The sequence below is a fragment of the Aphelocoma coerulescens genome, chromosome 7 (genome assembly GCF_041296385.1).
Source record: "Aphelocoma coerulescens isolate FSJ_1873_10779 chromosome 7, UR_Acoe_1.0, whole genome shotgun sequence".
Lineage (NCBI taxonomy): Eukaryota > Metazoa > Chordata > Aves > Passeriformes > Corvidae > Aphelocoma > Aphelocoma coerulescens.
The window spans coordinates 30,453,211-30,474,519 of NC_091021.1; the positions used below are offsets into that span (position 1 = coordinate 30,453,211).

The window sequence follows — 21,309 nt, forward strand, 5'->3', positions numbered from 1 at the left end:
AACACATTTCTGAACGCCAAGTAACAGTTCAGTGTGGTAAATGCCTCTCCCTTCATCTGCTTTTGTTTGATCTTCTGTTTTAAGAACAAGAAATGTAGTCTTGGGTAATCTCCTTTATTGAGAGGGTGGCTGTCCTTGAATGAAGGAGGGTGAGAGAGACCAGAAGTATTACTCAATTCATTCCTGAACTTAGGGCTGTCCTAAACTTGCACTGAACCAGGAAACACTGCAGGCTTACAGACAGCAAAACTGGTTGTGTGCTTCTCTGCTGGCACAGGAAATGAACGGCCTTGGTCCCTCTGCAAACTTGCTCAGGATGCTAAGCCTGAAATGTGGGGTGTTTTGCCTGTGCCTTCCTTTTTCCCTCCATCCCCAAAGCCCCTCCAGTGCAACCTGCTCCCCACAATTACCCCTAGTCCTCACAGTGACCCTCTGGCAGCTCCCCTCTCACTGTCTGCCCCTTCAGGTCATGCTGCATTCAGCTCCTGCCCTGCTGCTTCTCCCTCCTGTGATCCTCCCATTGCCCATCCCTGATCATTCAATTCCTCCAGGCCCCTCCTTAAAACTGCTTTGCCATGGAGCTGACAAAATAAGAGAAGGAAATGCCTGGGAAATGTTTGTCCCCATTGCCCTGTGCCTCCCTGCTTGGGTGGTGTCCAGCCTCCACCACCCTCCCAGCTTCAGGGGACATCCAAAAATTAATCCCAAAGTCTCATCAGAATCATGTATTTCAGTGCTGTGAGCCCCAGACCCCAGCAGGTGTTTCAGGTGGGAATGGGTGTGGAGAGGAGGACAAACCTGGCTGTGGGAGGGTGTTTGGCAGAGCTGCATACCACCCATCCGCTGGCAATGTCCATCTCCCAGACTTACACTCTTCAGTCTTCATGATACATCCCGATTTTCCAGTGCTGCCTCAAGGTGCAGCTAGATTAACCCAGGTCTTAAAATCTCCCTGTTGGCTGTGAAGCAAAAGTATGGGACCAAAAGAACTTCTCGGGGCACTATTGAAAATGAGGGCCAGGTCTTCAGGAGACGTCAGTGGTGCAGCTCTGCTGCCTAAACTAGAGACTACTGGTTGATTGTGCAGTCCTGCACATTGGAACTGTTCTCTACAGTGAATGCACATCAGGAGCTGGTGTATTACCTATATTTTTAAACTTGACTTCCATTCCTACCTGGTTGTTTATGTTTATTACAACCACAGTTTTGGCAGTGTGAGTAATTTGCAATGCAAAAGGCCCCAGTTTTTCCAGGAAATAATGCACTGAACAGACATACATCTTCACAGACCAGAACTTTTCATCTCTGCTTGCCCTTCCCTGTACCTTTTGTGACACACTGGTGGTCACAACATGCTCTCTCCAGGAAGGAGGATGACAGGCTCTATGTGCCCCATTGCTTGATGATTTGTGGGGGAATTAGTTATAGAGATATGGTGGTTTAGAAGAACAGACACAGAGAATTACCAAAATAGGAGAACTGATACCAGTGAACTAGCAGCTCTGGTGCAATTACTAATTAAGTCATTAAGCACAGATCTAGACAATAAAAAGTTGACTGTTAGTCCAGACATACTCAGACAGACACAGTAGTTGTGATGTCCTGCAAGGAACTACAGAGAGAGCTTTCTTTGCAGAAATAACTGAGTAACTTTACAGAGGCTGTAAAATCAAACTGTTGTGTGTCAAAACTCAGATATGACAATGAAGAACACTGAATAATTATTATGGAATAAAAAATATGCTATGTTTAATAAGAGTATTTGCTCTGTTGGTGATACTTGTTTATGGCAGGAAAAAAGTATCAAAGGTAAAGGGCCTTATTTATCTATTAGAAAGTGCATAGTCCAGTGCAGCCTCATTATGTAAGTTGCATGTAATCAAGAGGCAGTCATGCTGTCAGAAGACATACATTAAAGTAGGAAAAAGTGTCTTTTACAGCTCTTTCTGTGCATCAGCTCAATACTTTTTTCCTGCTCATTTTGCAGTCCTGCTCCTTACTAGATTCCTATATGTGTTGCTACTCCATGTAAATTTGGTTCATCCACTATATATGACATATATAAGTAGAAATATTTGTTTTAATTAGCTAAAAGTTAAAATACAACCTTCAGAAAGCCTAAATCAAATATTTAGATAGATACAGATTCACATATAATCAGGGGAAGCAGATGCTCTTTAACTTCTTTTCACGTGGTTCCCAAGATGGTTGAGGGCACACACTATGGATGCATTCAGTGGTCTCAGAGGCACTGGTATGCAAATCTGAAGTGGGCAGGACTGTTAAATCATGTGCTAGTCCATAAGTCCAAAGACCTTTTACTTAGTCCCATGGAAATGTTGTGACCTATCCTTTTACACTGCCAGTTTCCTAAAAGATACCAACATCACACAGAAAGAATAACCTGAAGTAGTCATGGTGAGTCATCTCTCACCATGGGGTGAGCTGCTCTCTATGAATGCTTGTCTCTTTTCATGGCTACTGGGGGAGCCACATGGTGTGTTCAAACTGGCCACCTAACTTTTGATAGACCAGAATCCCACCTTAGTCCCATCTGACTGTTGTCACAGTTGTACTGCTCTGGAGCAACATAGGAAAAAATTGCCCCAAATGAACCTACCTGCCATTGCTCCAGATACTCTTCCACATCATGCCTTTTCTCAGCAGCCTGAGTTGAACTTGGTGTTGATCTGGATTCAAGGTGACCTCCTTCTTCCTTTGAGGAACACTCAGCTGTGTGTTCTTCACTGTCTCTGGTGGCTTTTACTGGGACAGGACTGATCTCGCTGTGGTCAGGTCCAGTCCTTTGCCCTTGTAAACAGCCCTGCTGCACCCACCTCTCCTGAGGTTTTCCTCCCTTCCAACATGCACTCACACACATAAACACACAACTTCACCAGTTCCAGCAAAAATTAAACTGAGGAAAAATTAAAATTATAATGAGTTCCTTGGTGCCACCAAGATAAATGTATCATAACACAACTTGTGTTTCAGCTGAGCAGAATTTCGTTTGGCACAACTAACAGAACATACCCATTTCCTCTTTGCTTTTCAAGTTAGTTATTCCATCAGGAAGCACCATCAGAAGAACAAAAGAACTATGCAATTTCTTATTTTCAGGATTAGATTTATAATAAGAATCAAAACCACCAAAAAAATGCATATGTTTCACTTTACAGGCAAAACTAAAGACAATAAAAAAGCAGGGCCATAGTAATATTCATTGTTTTATTGATCTTTTTATAATACTGACTAGAACGCCAGATTTAATAATATTGGATGCAGGTATAAAAATAATCCAATCCTTAAAAATTATATTTTGCTACTACAGTACTGTATAATTAGTGGAGGCTGAAAATATGATACAACTTTAAATAATACTGGTTTGGAAAACATCCTCAGAACCCCAGAGACTTGGAAGCAAACATTCAGAGATAGAGGGAAGCAAATGAAGCAATGTCAAGAACATAAAGCAGGTCTACATTCAGGTTGTAAAGAAGCACAAACAAATGCTGAAAATTTACCTTTTGAAAGAGAGGTCACAAAAGGTGAGCTTTACTACTGCAATTGTGAAAGCTGCTCAAATAAATCATTATGATTTTACACACCAAGTTTGACCTTCTGCTAGGAGAAAGTCCTGTAAAATTTAATGGGGTTTAAAGCAAATAACTAAGCTTAACAACATTTTTTTAAAAAAAGGAAGGTAGTAAGTATTTATACTGTTGATGCTTTTTTGGTTTTTTTTCTTTAAAGTAAACCCATTCTAGCAGATTTTATTGGAGACTTTTTATGTCCAGTGAATTCTGTAGCCGTATTCAAGAGAAGTGATCAGTGTTTACTGTATTCCACAGGACTTTTCCATACAGGATTTTGCAGACCTGGGGGCTGCCTGTTGCAGTCATTAACCCAAGTAAGAGTCCCGTCCCTTTTCGCATTTCACTGAAACAGAGACTGAGTGATTTAGCATTTAAATACCACTTTGGAGGAACATCAGGTACCCTCTCTAGGTGTTCCCTCAACAAGGATATTATTCAACACAGACTAGACACAGAAGAGATGTCATCCCACACATGACCTCACAGTACTGAAGTCACACTTCTGCAAAATAAGTAAGCATATTCTTTTTTTTTTTTTTTTTTTTTTTTTTTTAATTTTGGTATTTCTTACCCCTTCATGGATTTCTCTCCCGCTTTTCAATTTCCACAGTTCAAGGGAATGAAGAACTAAATTCACATTGAAATGGTCCCAAAGTCTTACAAGCACATAGGACGTACCCCTTCTGAAACGAGGAGATCTTGTTTCATTTCTACAGGGACAAGTAGGAGTGATCTGCAGAGCAGTTGATACGTGTGACTGCAGGAAGCATCTCTACATCCCTAGATATTACAGGATAGGAAACAGGCTGGCTGACCAGTAAAAGAACTACACAAAATTCACATGCATTCTCTTCCCAGGAAGCTGTTTCAGACCTTGAAGCTGTTTTGTTCATTCTCACATAATACAAGTCCTGCTACAGTAACAAGTATGCTTTAAAAAAAAAAAATAGATACAACACAGAAAGGCAGGAACAGTATCACAGAAATAGGCACACAGAGCCATGGGAAAGTATGTGCTACATGCAGATGACCCTGGTGGTGGAGTAATTCAGGCCTGAAAAGAAAACTTCGTTACAGTCTGTGGGAGAGTTACCCCAGTCACTGTAATGGATGCTGGATTACATCCTTTGTGTGTGAAGAGGAAAAAACATTAGTCAGTATAGGAAGAGCATTTAACTAAAATGCATCCGTTCTTGTTAATCTAAGGAAGAAAGCTAAAGATTACTATGAGGGAATGAAAAGTCCAGCTGGATTTGGAATGGATATGGCCATCGACCAGCATCAGAGACAAGTCTCGGGAAAGCACTTGGTGCAGCAGTGTCCAAACCCACTCTGTGCTCACTCAGGTCCCAGCAAACAACCTGTACAAGTATCGGCACAAACAATTTCACAGTGACAAATACCTCTCTCTAACTGCAATTTATTGTTATTTTTAAAGCCTTTTACTACCCTTTAGTGGAGAGGCAGATAACTTTGATAAGGCTGTTCACGAGCAGTAACTCCGTACATGACTGTGCCAGTGGCTCTTCTGGGAAATGCCACAAGAACAATGAGATCCATTGCTGCTATAAAACCTAACGCTTTCAATGTGGGCCAAAAGGGCGTCAACCTGGCCCTCTTTTTTCACTTGTAGCCCAATTCAGTGCTGTGAGGTTTCAACAGTATGAAAAAACTACCCTGATTTTCCCAGTGCAGCTGGAAGGACTGGCCACAGCAAGCGGCAGAACAAAGGCAGACGGTATGTTCAAGATGCCTTTTGAAAAATCCCTCAAATCTGCATTTTGCTGATCAGTTCACTGGAACTGCCTCTCCTATGCTGACTGTCAGGGGTATTTTTGTGGGTAAGGGGTTTTGTCAGTGTAATTGGCAGAGTAATTGGCAGCAAACACATGCCTCTTACATCTTTTCCTGTCAAGCAACAGAATTAGCATCTTTTTCCCAACTTTAATTAAAAATACACCCACACAACTGCCCATGGGCCCTTGCTGACTGCTCCCCTCACTTTCCACAGAAGCCAGGAGCAATAGCAGATTTATGAGCAGTGTTGGTGTAGTTTTTTCTTCCTTTCCCCACATCTGGCTGAACCACTTGCATCTTCCATACCAAAAACATGCCACTTCCCTCTTATCCTCTTGGATAGTGGAGAGTGATTCCCCTTGGGAAAAACATCCAGTGTGCTCAAAATTTTTAATTTTGAAGTAATCTAAAAGAGAGATGAGAAATAAGCTGCATGTATTTAGACATCCTACAGTGAGTTAGGTAGCAAACAGAGAAGCATCTGATTTTGAAAGTGGGCTTGAGGACACAGAGACCCTTTTTATACCCAAGAGGAGTAACAAGCCCCACTGCACTGCCAGAGGGTGCTTTGTTTACAGCAGACACAGAGAGAATCCTGGTGGCAGCTGTACACAGAGACAACCTGCACTGAAACAGGCCACATCCCTGCTGTGGCTGGGCGAGTCCGTACTGCTGGGGTGAGGCAGTGAACACCTGCAGCAAAATAACCATAAATTGTGACACAACACAGTGCACTGCACCCACCCCTTCTGTCCTGGCAGAGCTGGGAGCGGGTGGTGCCTGGCTGAAGACAGAAGCACTGCAGCACAGGTTGCAGCTGGGCTGGTGGAGAGCCAGGAGCTGAATTCCCCCAGGCTGCCTCTGTCACTTTCACAAAAGCTTCCTGGATCACTCTGGGGGAAAGCACCTGCACTCATCTGGCTGCTGACTCCTCCTGCCTAAACCCTCTCTTGCCTGCTGGGCAGGGCCTCCTAGGATGCCCAGAGAAGGTGTGGCAGGTCAGGAGAGACCCTCTTCCTCCTCCTGCTGTGGACTGTGCATTGGCTCTGTGACTCCTTTCTCACCCAAGCTAAATAGAAGGTCAGGCTGCAATGGATAAACCCTCAAAAGAAATGCCCCAATGTTTACCTCCTATGGCAGAGAGAAAATTTCAGTGCAATAACACTCTCTGTTTCAGAAAAGTCCAAGTTTTGCAGTCCTCACTCAAAAAACCTTGCTGGATTTATTGAGACTCTTTCTCCCCAGATATACTTTAAGAAGAATTTGAAGACCATTAAGATATTAAAATTAATTACTTGCAAACTTTTTTGTGCTGTCCATTAGAAATAGTCCTATCTCAATTACAGTCATATCCCTTGCAATTTGCAATGTGCTGGGAGATATAGACCAAAAGTTTTGTTCATGTACTCTTTGTACAGAAGGACTGATCTGCAGTTTTGAGTTGGTATGTCACACTTTGTCCTTTGTACTTGACACATAGAGGTTCATCTCCTAGTCTTTGAACTAACCAAGCAATTAAACATCTTTGCCTAGCAGGCCCAAGCATGGGCCTAAATGCTTCCCTATCTGAGGAAATGCTGGCACATCATTATAATACAGGATTGTCGTAATTGCTGGGACACCTCCTTTATCACAAGGTGCTTTATTAAAAAGGGACAAAGTCCAGTGCTTGTCTATAGGCTTTGGATTTAGATTTAGCATGAATTGCAACTTCCTTTTTTTTTTTTTTTTTTTTTTTTTTTTTTTGTAACAAAGACACAACTCTGCTCCATACCATGGCAAAGGCAGACCTTTCTGTCCTGGGCACTCTCAAAAACAGAGGCAGCTCAGCCACACAGAAACAACCCTGCCAATCTCCTGTCTGAAGGATCCCACAGCACAGAAAATTCCTTAGTTCTCATCAGCCAACGAATCCTGTGCAATTAAGAGATCAGCTGCTAACAAAAGGGAGAAGAACCTCATTTGTGGACTGCAAACTCTGATCACTGTGGCAGGGAACAGCTAATTCTAGTGCTTCACCTGTTATAATATTTTGGATACTGTAAGTAGAGCTTTCCTTTCCTTCAGGCAGCTGTACTTCCCATAAGCATCCATTTCTTTTCCCCTGTGGCTGAGATCAGCTATGTACTACCAGCTGCAAGGCTGATTATGGATCAGGCAGGCATGAAGCTGCATGCATTGTCACCAAAAGTTCATGTAAGTGCAAAGGATACTGCCCCAAGCAGTATCAGAAGCAACTCTGAGCAGGAACCAGAAATCTCTAAGCCAACACAGCAATAATTGCCTGTTGCTATCTCCCTTTCCTCTGAGTACCTGTTAGTGACCTCTGGGAACACAACAGCCTTTAAAGAGCTGTGAGAGGATCTGGGAACTCACACCATCTGTAGGATGCAAGTACCTGCTCCCTGATGGGAGGGGTCCTCATCATCACCCCAGGTTTGCCTCCAGTGAGCAGCCACACAACACATGAGCATCCGAACTGCTGCCCTCAGATGGGGTTAGGCACTTCGGGGATGCACCCTGTGATCCTCAGTGCTTCAGCAAGCCAAGCTACCTCATGAACTTACTTGTGGGCACTGTGCCTTTTAAAGCATGGTGGGGAAGAAGGGAATATCAGCTTATGTACACACTGCAGATATGGTGGGTTAGTGACTAAGGAATTGTGCTATTCGTTATCCTCATACAAGCAGCCATCTTGAATTAAAAGCACAGTCACATTCAAGAGGACAAACTGCATCTGGACCTTGTATCTAAACAAGGTTTGGTTGACTCAGATTAACAGTGCAGTAAAGATAAGCGGTAAATATACTTCATTATATTTCATTATATTTCCTGCATGAGACAGGGCAATCCCAAGCACAAATGTGGGCTGTTGGAGAATAGAAAGTAGCCCTGAGGAGAAGGACTTGGGGTGTTGATGAGAAGCTCAGCATGACCCAGCAATGTGCTCTCACAGCCCAGAGAGCCAATTGTGTCCTGGGCTGCACCAGAACCAGTGTGGGGAGGGGATTCCCTCCCCCTGCTCTGCTCTCCTGAGTTCCCACCTGCAGTGCTGTGTTCAGCATTCCCATAAGAAGAAACAAGTCCAGAGGAGGCCACAAAGATGATCAGAGGCTGGAGCACCTCTCCTATGAGCACAGACTGAGAAAGTTGGGGCTGTTCAGCCTGGAGAAGAGTAGGCTCCAGGGGGACCTTAGAGCACTTTCCAGTAATTAAAGAGGCCTATAGGAAAGCCAGAGAGGGACTTTTTACAAGGGCATGTAGGGACAGGACAAGGGAAAATGATTTTAAAGTAAAGAAGGTAGATTTATATTAGGTATAAGGAAGAAATTCTTCATTATGAGAGCGGTGAGGCACTGAAACAGATTGCCCAGAGGAGTTACCCAATCCTTGCAAGCGTTCAAAGCCAGCTTGGATGGGGCTTCAAGCAACCTGGTCTAGTGGAAGGTGTCCCCGCTTATGGCAGAGGGGTTGGAACAAGATGATCTGTAAAATCCCTCCCAACCCAACCCATTCTAGGGTTCTGTGATTACTAAATCTCTTTCAACACCCAGTTTAGGTCAGAATACAGTCCATGAGTTTCCATCTGAGCTTTGGGGAGGAACGCAATAACTTACATTCTTCAACTTCTGCTAATATGAGCGAACACACCTGGGTGAGGAAACTTGCCTGGTCTGAATCACTCGAAACCAGGATGGAAGAAAGAAAAACACTTCAATGTAAGTGATCTTTGCTATGCTAGGATTGCAAGCATCATGTTTTTCTCTTCCTTAAATGCAACTGACTGCAGTGAGCCCTCTTTTTGCAATGCACTGAAAGCCTCCACAGCTCCTTCAGAGCTCAAGGTGGACTGTGAAGTTTTGAAAACACAATGTTCCACCTTCAGTGCCCAGAATTCAGGTTCCTCTGCCCAGCCAAGGCTACAGCATTATTGCTCCTTCACAGATTCCTCATAAAGAGCATTCTGAATTCACAGCTCATCTTTTTCTTCCCTGTGATTAATTATTTAATATTGCATTGCTGTTTCCACAGGCATTTAAATCCTTGCAGGGAAACAGAGCCCCAAAGGATCCCATATGGAAGCACCATGATGGCATGTAGTGGCATCACTTCTGAACAATATCGCTTGACAAAACAACAACATTCCCTAGATACAGAAGGTTTGCAAAGCAGCACAACAGCGCCTCTTTTCAGTTAAAATTGCAGTGGTGTGACTAACCTTCCCGCACTCCTTGGAGACAATCAATCCATTAATTCAGCCAATATTGGCAGACTCTGGGCTTCAGCAAGGACCCAGATATCTGGAGAACTTTAACCAGTAAGAAGGTGAGGGCCAGAAGACAAGCCAGCTTCCCTGTCAGGCAGGGAGCAGACAGCAATGCAGCGGTGTAAAAGGGAGCGGGCAAACCTGCCCTACCAAAAGCAGTCGCACAGTGAATCTTTGCATGAAGGCTGGCTAGGAAGACAAGCACAGTCAACAGTAAGTGAGATCTGTAAACAAGACACTCCCTAGTGGTATTCAATGCAGAGTGCTGGGCACAGTTCATCTGCCTGTACTGATCCGTGCTTGCCATGTAGCGCGAAGAGTGAAGAACGAATATGGAGTACATGTGTCAGCTTCCCTCTGGGTTTTTTAGTGATGTGCTTCTTGAGCCATTCCCTCCTCTTCCTCCTCCTCTCTGATGCTCAGCAGCTGTGACCGTCCCTCAGGGCAGCAATGCTCTGCATGAAGTTCAAAGTCCTTCCTATTAAATGGGAAGAGTAAGATTGATGTGGCCTGAACTACCCAGGAGACAGATTGTACCTGGGGATTAAGGGCCACACAACGGTGTCAATCTTCCACTCCCTCCCCACTCTCTGCTAAAAATAGTCTCTTCTTCTGGTTTCATCACTAATGAAGGATGGATTGTATTGTCCAGGGTAGATGCATGAATGTCGAGATCCAGGCAAACCAGTGTAGGGAGGATAAAGTCCATTTCTTTCCAGTTCAGGATTTCTCAGTCCAGTTGGCTGCATTAGCAAAAAAATTAAATAAAAAAGGTCTTATTCACACACTCAAATCCTCCTTCAGGCACAGCCTTCCCACATTTCCTTGCTGTTAGTTCAGTAGCTAGAAGGAACAATGTGATCTCTAATGATCTAATAATCTAGGATGATCTTTGCTGTATTGCCCAAAGGGATTATTATGATGAAATCTAATTTTGACATCTGGCCAATGAACAGACTTGAAGTTTACCTAACTACCAAGCGCAGTCTAGGTACACAGTTAATTTTTAATTAAAAAAAAAACAACCTACTGCTGAGCCCAAGTATTGAAACAACTCTCATAAAAAGGATATCGTCCCAGAGCCATCCTTAAAGGAAACAATTCTAGAAAATCAAAGTTAGTCTCCTGCTTTGAGTATTACCTGGGAGCACTTCTCTCCCCATTTCCCATAGGTACCTCCTCTCCCAACACAGGCCCTTGAATTATATGTCAAATACAAGACAATCTGACCTTCCTTTCTCTTCCCTTCTTGTAACTAAGTAAATCTCCTGGGGACACTTGATGGAGGAACATTGATGTCTAAGATCAAGACTGTACAATCCTCTCACCCAGTGAATAACATGAAGCCACTTGGTCTGATCTGTTACAGAGCAGATCCATTCAGAGCCCTCATCACCTACTGCTTGCTAAAATGTTTCCCTCTCTAGTATAATAAGAGCCTTAAAAAAAATAGGAAATGCATTTTCATTTTCAAATATCTCATTCTTAGTTGAAGCATGAAGGAAGATTATTTGCCTCTATGCTGTAGAACCCAGTAAATTTGCTTACTGGAAAACTTAAAATATAAGCCAAGAAAATAGTAATGCTCTCTGTTCTCTGCTCTGGAAAGCAAGGAGTCCAGAATGTGTGATTTGGGTGAAGTCCTGCAACCTTCACTCACATGAGTAACCCACACAGACCTTAAGAGTATATGTTGCTGAAATTGAGTGACAGATGATACAGCAGCACCACAGCTCTGGATACAGACATTAGCAGATGGTACCAGCCATGACAAGGTCTTGTGCTTCTGTCTTTCTGTGCCCTACACAGCCTAGTACCCCTTATTCCCTCAGAGCTGAAGGGATGCTCCTTACGTACCCTAGAGAGGGAAGAAATGGAGAAAAGAGGGGTCCTCAGTGACCAGCATCTTCCTGTTTTGGGGCTAAGTTCCCCAGATAAAGGTTTCAACCTTCCACTTCATCAGGGAGGGTAGACAGAAGAAAATTGCCTACAGGGAACCCTAGCAGGCTGTCCAGAAACTTTAACTGTCCATCTCTACTCTAGCATTGGGCTTTTTGGGCATTTTTTCCAAAACATTCCTAGACATTTCCTAAGCATTCTCTCTAATGACATGTCTGTGATATTCACCACAGCTAATAGCTAGAGCCCATAGGACTCCTGCTGCCTTGCTGTCTAAGGAAGAGATTTGCTTTGCCCTTTTATCTTGCAGGAAAGGGATCTGCTCTTCCATAAAAAAAGGAATATCTCTTTCCTGTGTGAGGCACAAAGGTTTAAAAGTTAAGCTATGGATAGATACCGAATAATACACATCTGTCATCTGCAACAGGTTCTTGGTGCTTCCATTCTCCTGCATCTCGATGGTCTCTCTGCCCCACTCCTGTGCCCGGGGATTCTTCGGGTATTCAGCATAAGGTGACATCTGGAAATCCCCACTCTTGAAAATCAGTTTACTTATGTCATTTTTATTCTTCCTGTTTATAAAACAATGAGGGAAAGTGAAAACTTACAACTTATCCTGCTACCTTGTATACACTTCTGACATGATCTCAGGAGAGATCATTACTTGATGTTATGAATCTTAACTGGGAACGAGGATCATTTCAGAAGGACTATAGTCCAATCTTCTCCTTTGAAGCCAAGTCAGATATGAAATCAGATCATGCAACTCAGGGCATTATCTGGTGGGATTTGAAATCTCCATAGACAGAGATAGCAACCTCCCTGAGCAACCTATTCCAGTACCTTACCGTTCTCTTGGTGAAAGAATTTTTCCCTACATTCAGTTTGAATCCCTCCTGTTCCAGCTTGTTCCAGCTATGCCCCTTGTCTCTTAAAAACATGCATGTTCATCTAAGTCAATGAAAAACTCATGGAAATTGAGGGGGGGGAAGTATAGGAGCCCCATGCTATTAATTATAGCACTTGCAGGCACTATGTTAGCTCCTAAGAAGGAAGACCTGCAAGGAGCTGGCCTGAGTGACACGAAATGTCCCTCCAGGACTATAGCGTTGTATGAGTAGACTTTGGTGACATTTCCAGTTCAAAGCAGAGTATCCTCCAGGAAGTCACATAAGCTGCCAAAGGCCAGGACTCATGAGAAGATCAGTCCATCCCTGTGGAGATCTGCAGTGTGGGGCCTGGAGTCATACTGGCCACCTCATTTCCTGGCTGGGGTTTGCTGGCATCCCTCTGGCTCAAAATACTGGGTAACAGGGGCACACCACTGTGCCCACCAAGCCACTGCTATGTCTATATTACTGACAAATCCAGTTGCCAACTTTATCAGAGAGCTTTGAAAACCTAGATTTGGGGACTGGAATGGTGGGGAGAGGGTGTTACTGCAAGACATCCCTTTTCAGATTACATAAATCACAAAACAACTTCCTAGGCAAGCACATCTTGTCCAAAGCCACCTACTGGTATGGGAACTAGGGATGTGTGTGTGTGAGAGAGAGGGAGAGAGACACAGAGTGAGAGCACATGCAGGACTTGTCCAAAAAGGTAATTGAAAACCACAAAATCACCAAGTTGGAAGAGACCTCTAAGATTATCAAGTCCAACCCAAAAAATAGCATTATATACACTCAAACACCCCTTGAGCAATGCCAAGTAACCTCTCCTGTTGCCCAAACTTCTCCTTTCTCTTAGCTTGCACTTTTGGAGTCTGCTTCCTGGCTTCCGAGCCTTACAGCTCTGCATGGGAAGGACTCCTCTGCCTCTCCATCCATAGAGGACGTGATTCCCAGATGTATCTTTAAGAGACACCCAATTCAGTTGTTAAGCCTGGCTGCTGGGGGAAAAAAATATATATGCCAGAAATGAAAGCAAAATGTGATACTTCAGTATCTCTGATTAACCCACTTGCTTAGCTTATGTTTTCACCTATGTTTTGGTCCTTGGCTATGATATGTTTTAGTCCTTCAGAGTTCATACATGAAGCTCTGAGCGTAACCCACTGGGAGGATACCCTGGATGAGCCGGGCCTGGCAGCGGTACCTACCGGCAGCAGGTGACAATCAGTGCTATGCCCATGATCAGAAGCAGTCCCCCTCCTGCAGCTGCAATCACCACCGTGATGAGCTGGTACGCTACAGACGGGAGAGACAGAGACTCAGAAACCCCAGTGTAACATATCCACAGTCCCCATGCAAAGGGATTAACTGTTTAGTTCCCACCTTCACCCCCTCTATAAGCAATACTGCCTTAAATTTTCAAGTGAAATAGAAACTGAATAGGGAATAGATTCCCTTCGCTGATAGATCAGAATGATTCAAATGGTATTTCATGGATTCACCTTCAAATATCTTGCTTCGAGAGTGCCCACTATATGTGCTATCCTGACAGACTATATAGGGAAAGAAGATGATCTTTCCTTCGTTTAATTACAGAAATTTTGTCAAATTAAGTCAATTTTGTCAAAAAGGTCCCAAAATGACTTGCAACATAAAATGAATAAACAATAAACACCGACAAAAGTAACGTGTACCTACTGCATTTTAGAGACAATCACTTGCAAGTGCATGTTTCAAATGTCCCATTTCTGACACTGTGGAAAATAAAAGAAATGAAATTTGGTACTCACGGTTTCCACAGTTGAATCCACCCAAGCCAAAGGGGCAGCTGGGAACAGAGAACAACAGGGAGTTTCAGCGGCTCAGTTGTGCCGACCGGTCACCAGAGCAAGGATGGTGGGGTAGGAGGAGGGCAGAACAGTCACCATACCTCACACAGGTCTCGTTCTCCAGCTTATATCCATCTTCACAGGCTGAAAACAGAGAGAAGGGCCGTGAGCACCGCGTAGTGGAGCGGGGAGGGATTTCCCACCGGCGCTTCCCACGGCAGCCTCACCTCCGCCGCCCCAGGGCCCGACCGCACCGCGGCTGCACAGCAGGAACGCGCGGCGCTTTGATGGGATGCTGGATGTCCTCTGGCTTAGGCAAAACATCGCCCACTTAAATTCACCTCCCGCTGGCTTTAATGGAGCCGTTTCAGGGCTCCCAGGCAGAGCCAGCCCAGAGCCTGGCACAGGGAGGGCTGCTGGCAATGTAATTCCCAGCAGAGCTTCTTCTTGCCCAGATGAAAACTCACTGCACGCTTGTAGTGCTTCACACAAAATAGCAATGTAAAAAATCTGCAAGTGCCTCCAGTTTTCATTTTGAAAGGCCATTGGAACTATGCTACTTTAGCATTGGTGCATGTCATTAATTACTTTTAAATGTTAGTATTGCAACAAGATGTTATGCAAACACAGTCAGGGTAACCCAAAGTGGTATGCTAATGGGTTGGCGTTTTTTTGTGTCACCTTCTTTTCTGATCTTTCAAATTTGCAGCTAAATAATATTTTACTATACAATAGAAATTGAATTTATGAGGTCTAAATAATCCAGAAAACTGCTATGTGCAAAATATTGGTGAAAAACTGAAACCATTACTTCAAAATAAAATAATTTCCATGCTTACGGACAGCTATCCTAAGTTATCTGAGGAAATTATACTACCCTTCTGATGAACAGCAAAGGGGATGATACATTGGACACACACAAGGTTCAAATTACTGATAAGATCACTGCTTTTCACAGCAATAGCCCCACCAGAGCTCTTGCAGATCTGCTGCCTTTCACAGAGGCAGCAAAGGTGGTCACTCAAAGACCTGGGCAGGAGTGATACAGACAGAGTCACCTTGGACAGAGGGACAAGCCAGGGCCAGCACAAGCAGCAGCCCTTGGAGGTCTGCAAGACATCATCCGAGAGTCTGGGAAACCCCTGTAGCACATTACACAGGGAATTGTTAAATGAAAACAAAAATGCTCATGGATTTTTTCCCTCCTCAAACACTGTGTGCTGTCACAGAATTTCCCTGAATTTAATTCCAGTTTCAAATCAAATAGTTGGACTGGAACTACATTTTAGAGAAACACCCAAGACTGATTTTAGTGTTTTCAGTGACAGACAATCAACCACAGCCCTGGGTCAGATGCTCACAAAGTTAATTTTCCTCAGCCATTAAAAACACTCACCTTCTTTCTGGTCTGAATTACCCCAGTGTCAAATTCCAGACTTTGAATGTTTGCTTATTAGATTGGAAAAGGTTATGTGATCAGGTTTCTCCTCACCATCCCCAAATCATTCCTTTATCTTTAATAAAGCCAAGGCCACTGAGATCTTTGAGTCTCCCTAATTATTGCAGCTTTTTTCTGAACACTCACAGGTTCTCTTTGACCCTTTTGATTTCTGGCTCCCAGAAATAGATGTTGCAAGCCCAGGTATAATAAAATTTCCCATCTTCTGCCTGCCTCACATCCTCAGGATGTGTGGACACAGAAAAGTGCTGCACTCACATCACTTCTGTGCCTGTAGACACAGACTTGCACCAACAATGATGGTGGGCCTGAGGTCCACGATACCTGGTCTTGCACACCTTTCTCTGCCCTATATAACCCCATTACTCCTTCACCACCTCCCTCACTCCAGAGCTGGGGATCAGGAGGGCGAAGCTCATTACACAGCCCCCCTGCTGCACCTCACTGTGATGCTTTTTGTGCTGGATATATTTTCCTCCCCCTAAGATGATGTTTTTGAAGTAAAGGAAGAGACCAGAGGTAACTGTGAAAGAGTTAAGAGCCTCAGTCAACCAACAGCCAGGGCAAGGATAGTAAATCCCAAAGGATCCTTGCCTGGCTCATTCATCTCACTGAGGCATTAGCAAAAGGAGACTGGATGGGTTGCTCCTTTCACTTGCTAACAAAAGCAGACTGAAAACATTATGGAGTGAATGTTCTGCCAGAGTGAACCACAGGATCAGGCAGTAACGAAAAGTGCAGTGGAACGGAGGGAGGCATCACCTCACAGCTCACTGGGGTTGCCTTCTCTAATGAGCACAGCAGCCCCGTCTATCCCAGTCCCAGCTCCAGCCCACTGCCTACATGTTGGGAAGGCCTGCAGGAGCAGGCAGGCAGGTGCTGGAGCCCACCCTAAGCCCAGCCCTAGCCCAATAACGTGTGTGGGCACATACACCTTGAGCAGTTTCAAAGCTGGAGCTGTGCCATGGGCAGGAGCAGCCTTGGGACCTCGCTGGCACACAGCTCTCAGGTCAGGAGGATATAGGAGCAGTAAAGAGGAAAAGCAAGATCCTGAATATGCTTTTCTCTGTCTCACTTAAAAACTTGGTGCTTATGTATTTTCCTCTCCTCACCGTGTCTTTTCCTGCCACTTTGCTTTCTCCTTTGGCATCTTTCCTGCTCCTTTGAACACATTCCCAGGAGAACTCTCACTGTCACACTCACTTGGCAAGATTTCAAACACAAGCAGGGAGCAGAGGAAAGGCATAAGTGTCAGGGGCAAAGCAAAGCTATCAAGTTGTGCTCTTCAACCTAGGATTCCTCTGCCTTTGCCTTCCCAAAAGACACTCAGGGGTCTCTTTGGAAACCTGCTTTGCTGCTCCTTGCTTCACTCCAGAAACACTCTGTACTAGTAAAAATAGCATGCCCTTGAAAAGCTGGCACATCAGGTTTGTTGCTCTGTTACTGAAATAGCCCTGAAGCTACTGAGAAGTTTGAAAATCAGCAGTAACCCAGAGACACTGAACAGCACAGCAAGAGGTACCATGGCCAACATGTTGGAACTCCTGCGGCTCTGAGACCCAACCCTTCCCTGGTCCATGCTTTTCCAAGCATGTCCCTGAGGACAGATGCTACAAGGAGGACAGAATAAACACTGTGGGTCAGGGCAGCCAATTCCCCCAGCCTTCCCACGGGGGAGGCCGGACAGGGCAGCACAATAGCCATTTCCCTCTTTGCAAATACTATAATTGGAGCTACTACACCCCATTTTCACAGCCCACAATGAGGGTCGGATGCTCACAAGACCTCGGTTCCTGTTTAGGCACAGAGAGGGCAGTGATTTTCAAAGAGGCTGGTATATTGTATGCTATATTTATCAGCAAAATAGCCCTGAATATCAAATGGGGACCATAGCTTGGCTTTTGGAAAAGCCTTCAAAAATCCCAACCACCTGGCTTGCCCAGATGAGCACAAGTGATAATGAAAATCTTGTATCTTGTCAGAGAGTGGCACCATGCAGTTGGTGCTGCCCTCATGCCTCTGCACTACAGCCTAAATCCCACATCAACCCTATCCCTCAGATACTCTCAATCTGATCAACAAGATGTTGCCTACTGACAGCAGTGAGACGAAGGTGCAATTGAGGCTGCACTCTTTACAGATAAGGTTTTTATATTTTCCACAGAAAACAAGTTTCATAAGTATGGAGTAATCACATGTACAAGATCTTTTATCTCTTAGCCCTCTGCAACCATCACATCCAAGTGCCTCACAGCCTTTCAGCTATGTATCTTCACTGCTTGGCAAGAGACATGAACAAGACAAATGAAGTAACTTTTGCTGGGTCCCCACTGTCCATGATGGAACAAGAATTGGGTAAAAACCTCCCCAAGTTTCAGCTCAGCTCCTCACTCACTACATAAGCCTATCTCTGACTCTCCAGGGTTGGTTTTTCCCAAAAGAAATATTTCCCAAAAGAAATCCTTCCTCCAACATACAAGATGAGGGGAAGGAAGGAAAACACAAAGGGAAAGGTTTTGACACAAAGGAGCCACAGAGTGCAGGAGAAGCAGGACCCTGACCTGGCATGCAGAGATGCCCATCTCTGAGCTGTCCCTCCCAGAGTCTGTAGCACATGAGTTATTTCCAGGCACATTTTTCTCACTCTCAGATTTGGAACCAACAAAACATCTCCTCCTATTTCAAGAGCAACCCAGCAGGCAGTGCCAGAAGCAATATATAACCACCACTGCAATTGTTATTGATATGTCATCAGAAAACTGCACTTCTTAAGAAGGCCTACAGCAACCACAAACTAGGGAATGGACACCCTGATCCTACAGAAGTCATTTGAAGGCTGGCATGCAAAGACTTTGTTTAAAATGCAGCAAAACCAGATTTGTTGATCTCAGGAGTAGCTAAAAAATAATGCAATCTTTAAGCTTAAAATTTCTATTTGGAAGCCAGCTGAAAAATAAATTCATAATCACTTTCAGATACAAATTTTTAAAATACTGATGATGTATTAATATAAGCTTGTGAATTTAAAGCACTTCTAAGTTCACTGAGAGTTCAGACAAAATCAAAACAGGCAGAGACACACGTCATCTCTGCTCTGTGCCACTGAACTGGAGCCCAAAGCAGCCAGGCCCCCTTCTCCCTCTCCTCCATCATTGTGACTCACAGCATGCTCCAGGAAGAGATAATATTATTCCTAGAGAGAGACTGTATCTTCAGTGTCTGCTGAAAAGCCCCCTAACTAAATAAAAGAAACTTGAGCTGCTAATATTTATTCATTATATTGAGGGGTTTGCATGCACAGCACTACATACACACACTCATTTCCACTGGAACAAAAACTTTAGGGAAAGTTCAGGCAACATACACCACATAAAGTGCAATACCTCTGCAGGAGTGGTCCATCTTGTTGTATTTGAAGTACCCATTTTTGCACTGGCAGAGCGCAACTCCGTCGAAGTCGGTGCATTCTGAAGTTTCCTTGTCACATTCAGGGTCCTTCTGTCTGCACAAGCTGCCAACTGTTGGATTGGAAAGAGGTGGCCAACATCAGCGTGGTTCTTGCTGAACCCAACATTATCATTATGCACATTTGCTTTCCCTGGGCATCCCACTCAGCTGATGTGCTGCTTTAATATTTTTTTTTTTTTTTAGTAATATTTGTTCCATTAGGAGAGAGTCAACATTACCCTATGTCACCATTTCTTGTGTATCTACCATCACTTGTACAGGCAAATAGAGGGGGTGAATAATAAATGTTTCAGTTCAGAAGCAGAAGAGGAAATGAAAAAGAGAAATCTGGTTTGGCTCGAGCTCAAACACATTCATTCCCTGACACAGTTCAACAAATCAATTTTTAAGTTTATATCAAGCGAAACATTGTGCTCAGACCAAACCAATTATTTTCCATTTCAGCAATAAGCACTGGATTTTTTCATTTTTCTAACAAAAAATTTGTACTTTCATTTACATTACTTTGAAGCAGTGTTTTAATTTAGGAAGTCAGACTTGTTACAGTGAGCATTCAGCAAAACTGTGGATAAATTATGGAAATTGTGACATCAAATTTACTTTTTTTACTGGGAGGTCAGACTAAATGGAATGAACAAATATTCGTGGGAAATAGGATTTTATGGAAAATATGTCACTCATGTGGCACTCTCCTTTTACAAACCTCTCCTTGCGAGATCAATTTTTTTTTTAATCTGACATCTTTTTTTTAGGTACTTACACAAGAATATAATTTGTTTCTTATTCTGCTTATTTCACGTTAGAAGTTGACTTTACAGAAGCATTGTCTCAGAGGTAATGGGTAGGTATAATCTGAGCAGGTTTATCAAATAATTTTATGCAATCCATGGCCAGAGTGTGGCTTTAAAATACAGCACATTGCAATAAAAGCACACACTAAACTTCTCATCTGCATGCATACTCTGCCAAAATGATACCAGGGCTTTCCCACTAAACCTGGGCTAAGTGTTGCCACCCTTCATCCTCCTCAAGGCCAAACCTGAAAGCCTTGAACCCCAAAGTCACAAAACTCCGCGTGCAGCAGTTTCCCTGCAGGAAACTCTTTCAAGGATCCTGAGGTACCTCTCACAGCTAAATCTCCTCTATCACTCCCTCAGGAAGTGAGAACTGAGAGATGCCAGGGCACAGCATTGGGGTCCACCTGGAGAAGGTCAAGCACAACACTGGTGCCCTTCTCCACATCTTTCTGTGCTGTATCCACATTCCCCTCTAGCAGATAGAGGATTCAGTACAGAACTCGAAAGGTCTTCATTGTGAACCATTTTACAACCTGCAACACTGAAATTGGGCAGGCAGGAGAGCAGAGCTCACCGTGCAGCCTCCAGCAGCTCTAATCGAGTTCACTGGCGGGGTTTTGTCTCTTGGCTTTCACACCATTTTCCTGGCTCCCAGCCGTGTGTGTGGAATTAAGACTTATGGGTTTTTGATCTGGCTGGGCCTGGTGTCACATCCCAGAGATGAAAGGCTGCCCCACAATGCCTCTAATCCTGTGCTGTGCAATATTTTCACAGAGAGGCAGATTTCTCACACATGTGGCAAAGATAAGGCTCGGTATCTGCATCCCTTTTGTACTGTGAGGTCCTTAAGATGACTCCCATTTAAGTAAGATAAAAAGATTCAGAGGGATTTTTCCAAATGGCAGAACGTTCTCCCCCTGTTATAAAAGAAGCCAAATAAAACATCCCTTTCCCCTCCTGCCACAGGCCCTCCAGATGCTATTTACCTCTGTGGAGTGATTTCAGGCTGGAGATGAACTGGCAGGCTTCAGTGGGGGATTTGCAAGCCCGAATGTAGCTTTTCACACTGCTGATAACATCGTAGAAAGTCACGTTGGATGCTAAAGAGAACGTGGATTGCACTGAAACATGCACAAAATTTGCCTCCCTAACAAAAAACAAAACAAAACAGCCCTGAGTATCATGGGTCAGTCTGATGTCATCATTAGCACCTCATACACAGGACTGTTATTAACACGAGTGATGCTTATCCCAAACACAGCACTACATGCACACTGAAAGAGCCCTGCACTGTAACAGACTTT

General features: G+C 44.0%; 1 protein-coding gene across 4 annotated transcripts in view; it reads right to left on the reverse strand.

Moving 5' to 3' along the window:
• Positions 1 to 3,214: 3,214 nt before the first annotated feature.
• The window catches only part of HEG1 (heart development protein with EGF like domains 1), a 52,639-nt gene continuing 34,544 nt past the window's right edge, over positions 3,215 to 21,309 (reverse strand). For 3 of the 4 annotated variants that reach the window (XM_069021132.1, XM_069021133.1, XM_069021131.1), the window contains exons 15-21: positions 20,992 to 21,152; positions 19,124 to 19,258; positions 14,383 to 14,425; positions 14,243 to 14,280; positions 13,661 to 13,748; positions 11,957 to 12,131; positions 3,215 to 10,403 (exon numbers count right to left, since the gene is read on the reverse strand). In XM_069021132.1, coding sequence (XP_068877233.1) covers positions 10,254 to 10,403; positions 11,957 to 12,131; positions 13,661 to 13,748; positions 14,243 to 14,280; positions 14,383 to 14,425; positions 19,124 to 19,258; positions 20,992 to 21,152 — 790 coding nt within the window. In that variant the 3' untranslated portion in view covers positions 3,215 to 10,253. Of the gene's footprint in view, positions 10,404 to 11,956; positions 12,132 to 13,660; positions 13,749 to 14,242; positions 14,281 to 14,382; positions 14,426 to 19,123; positions 19,259 to 20,991; positions 21,153 to 21,309 lie in introns of those variants that run through there. The other variant, XM_069021134.1, reaches the window with a different exon arrangement.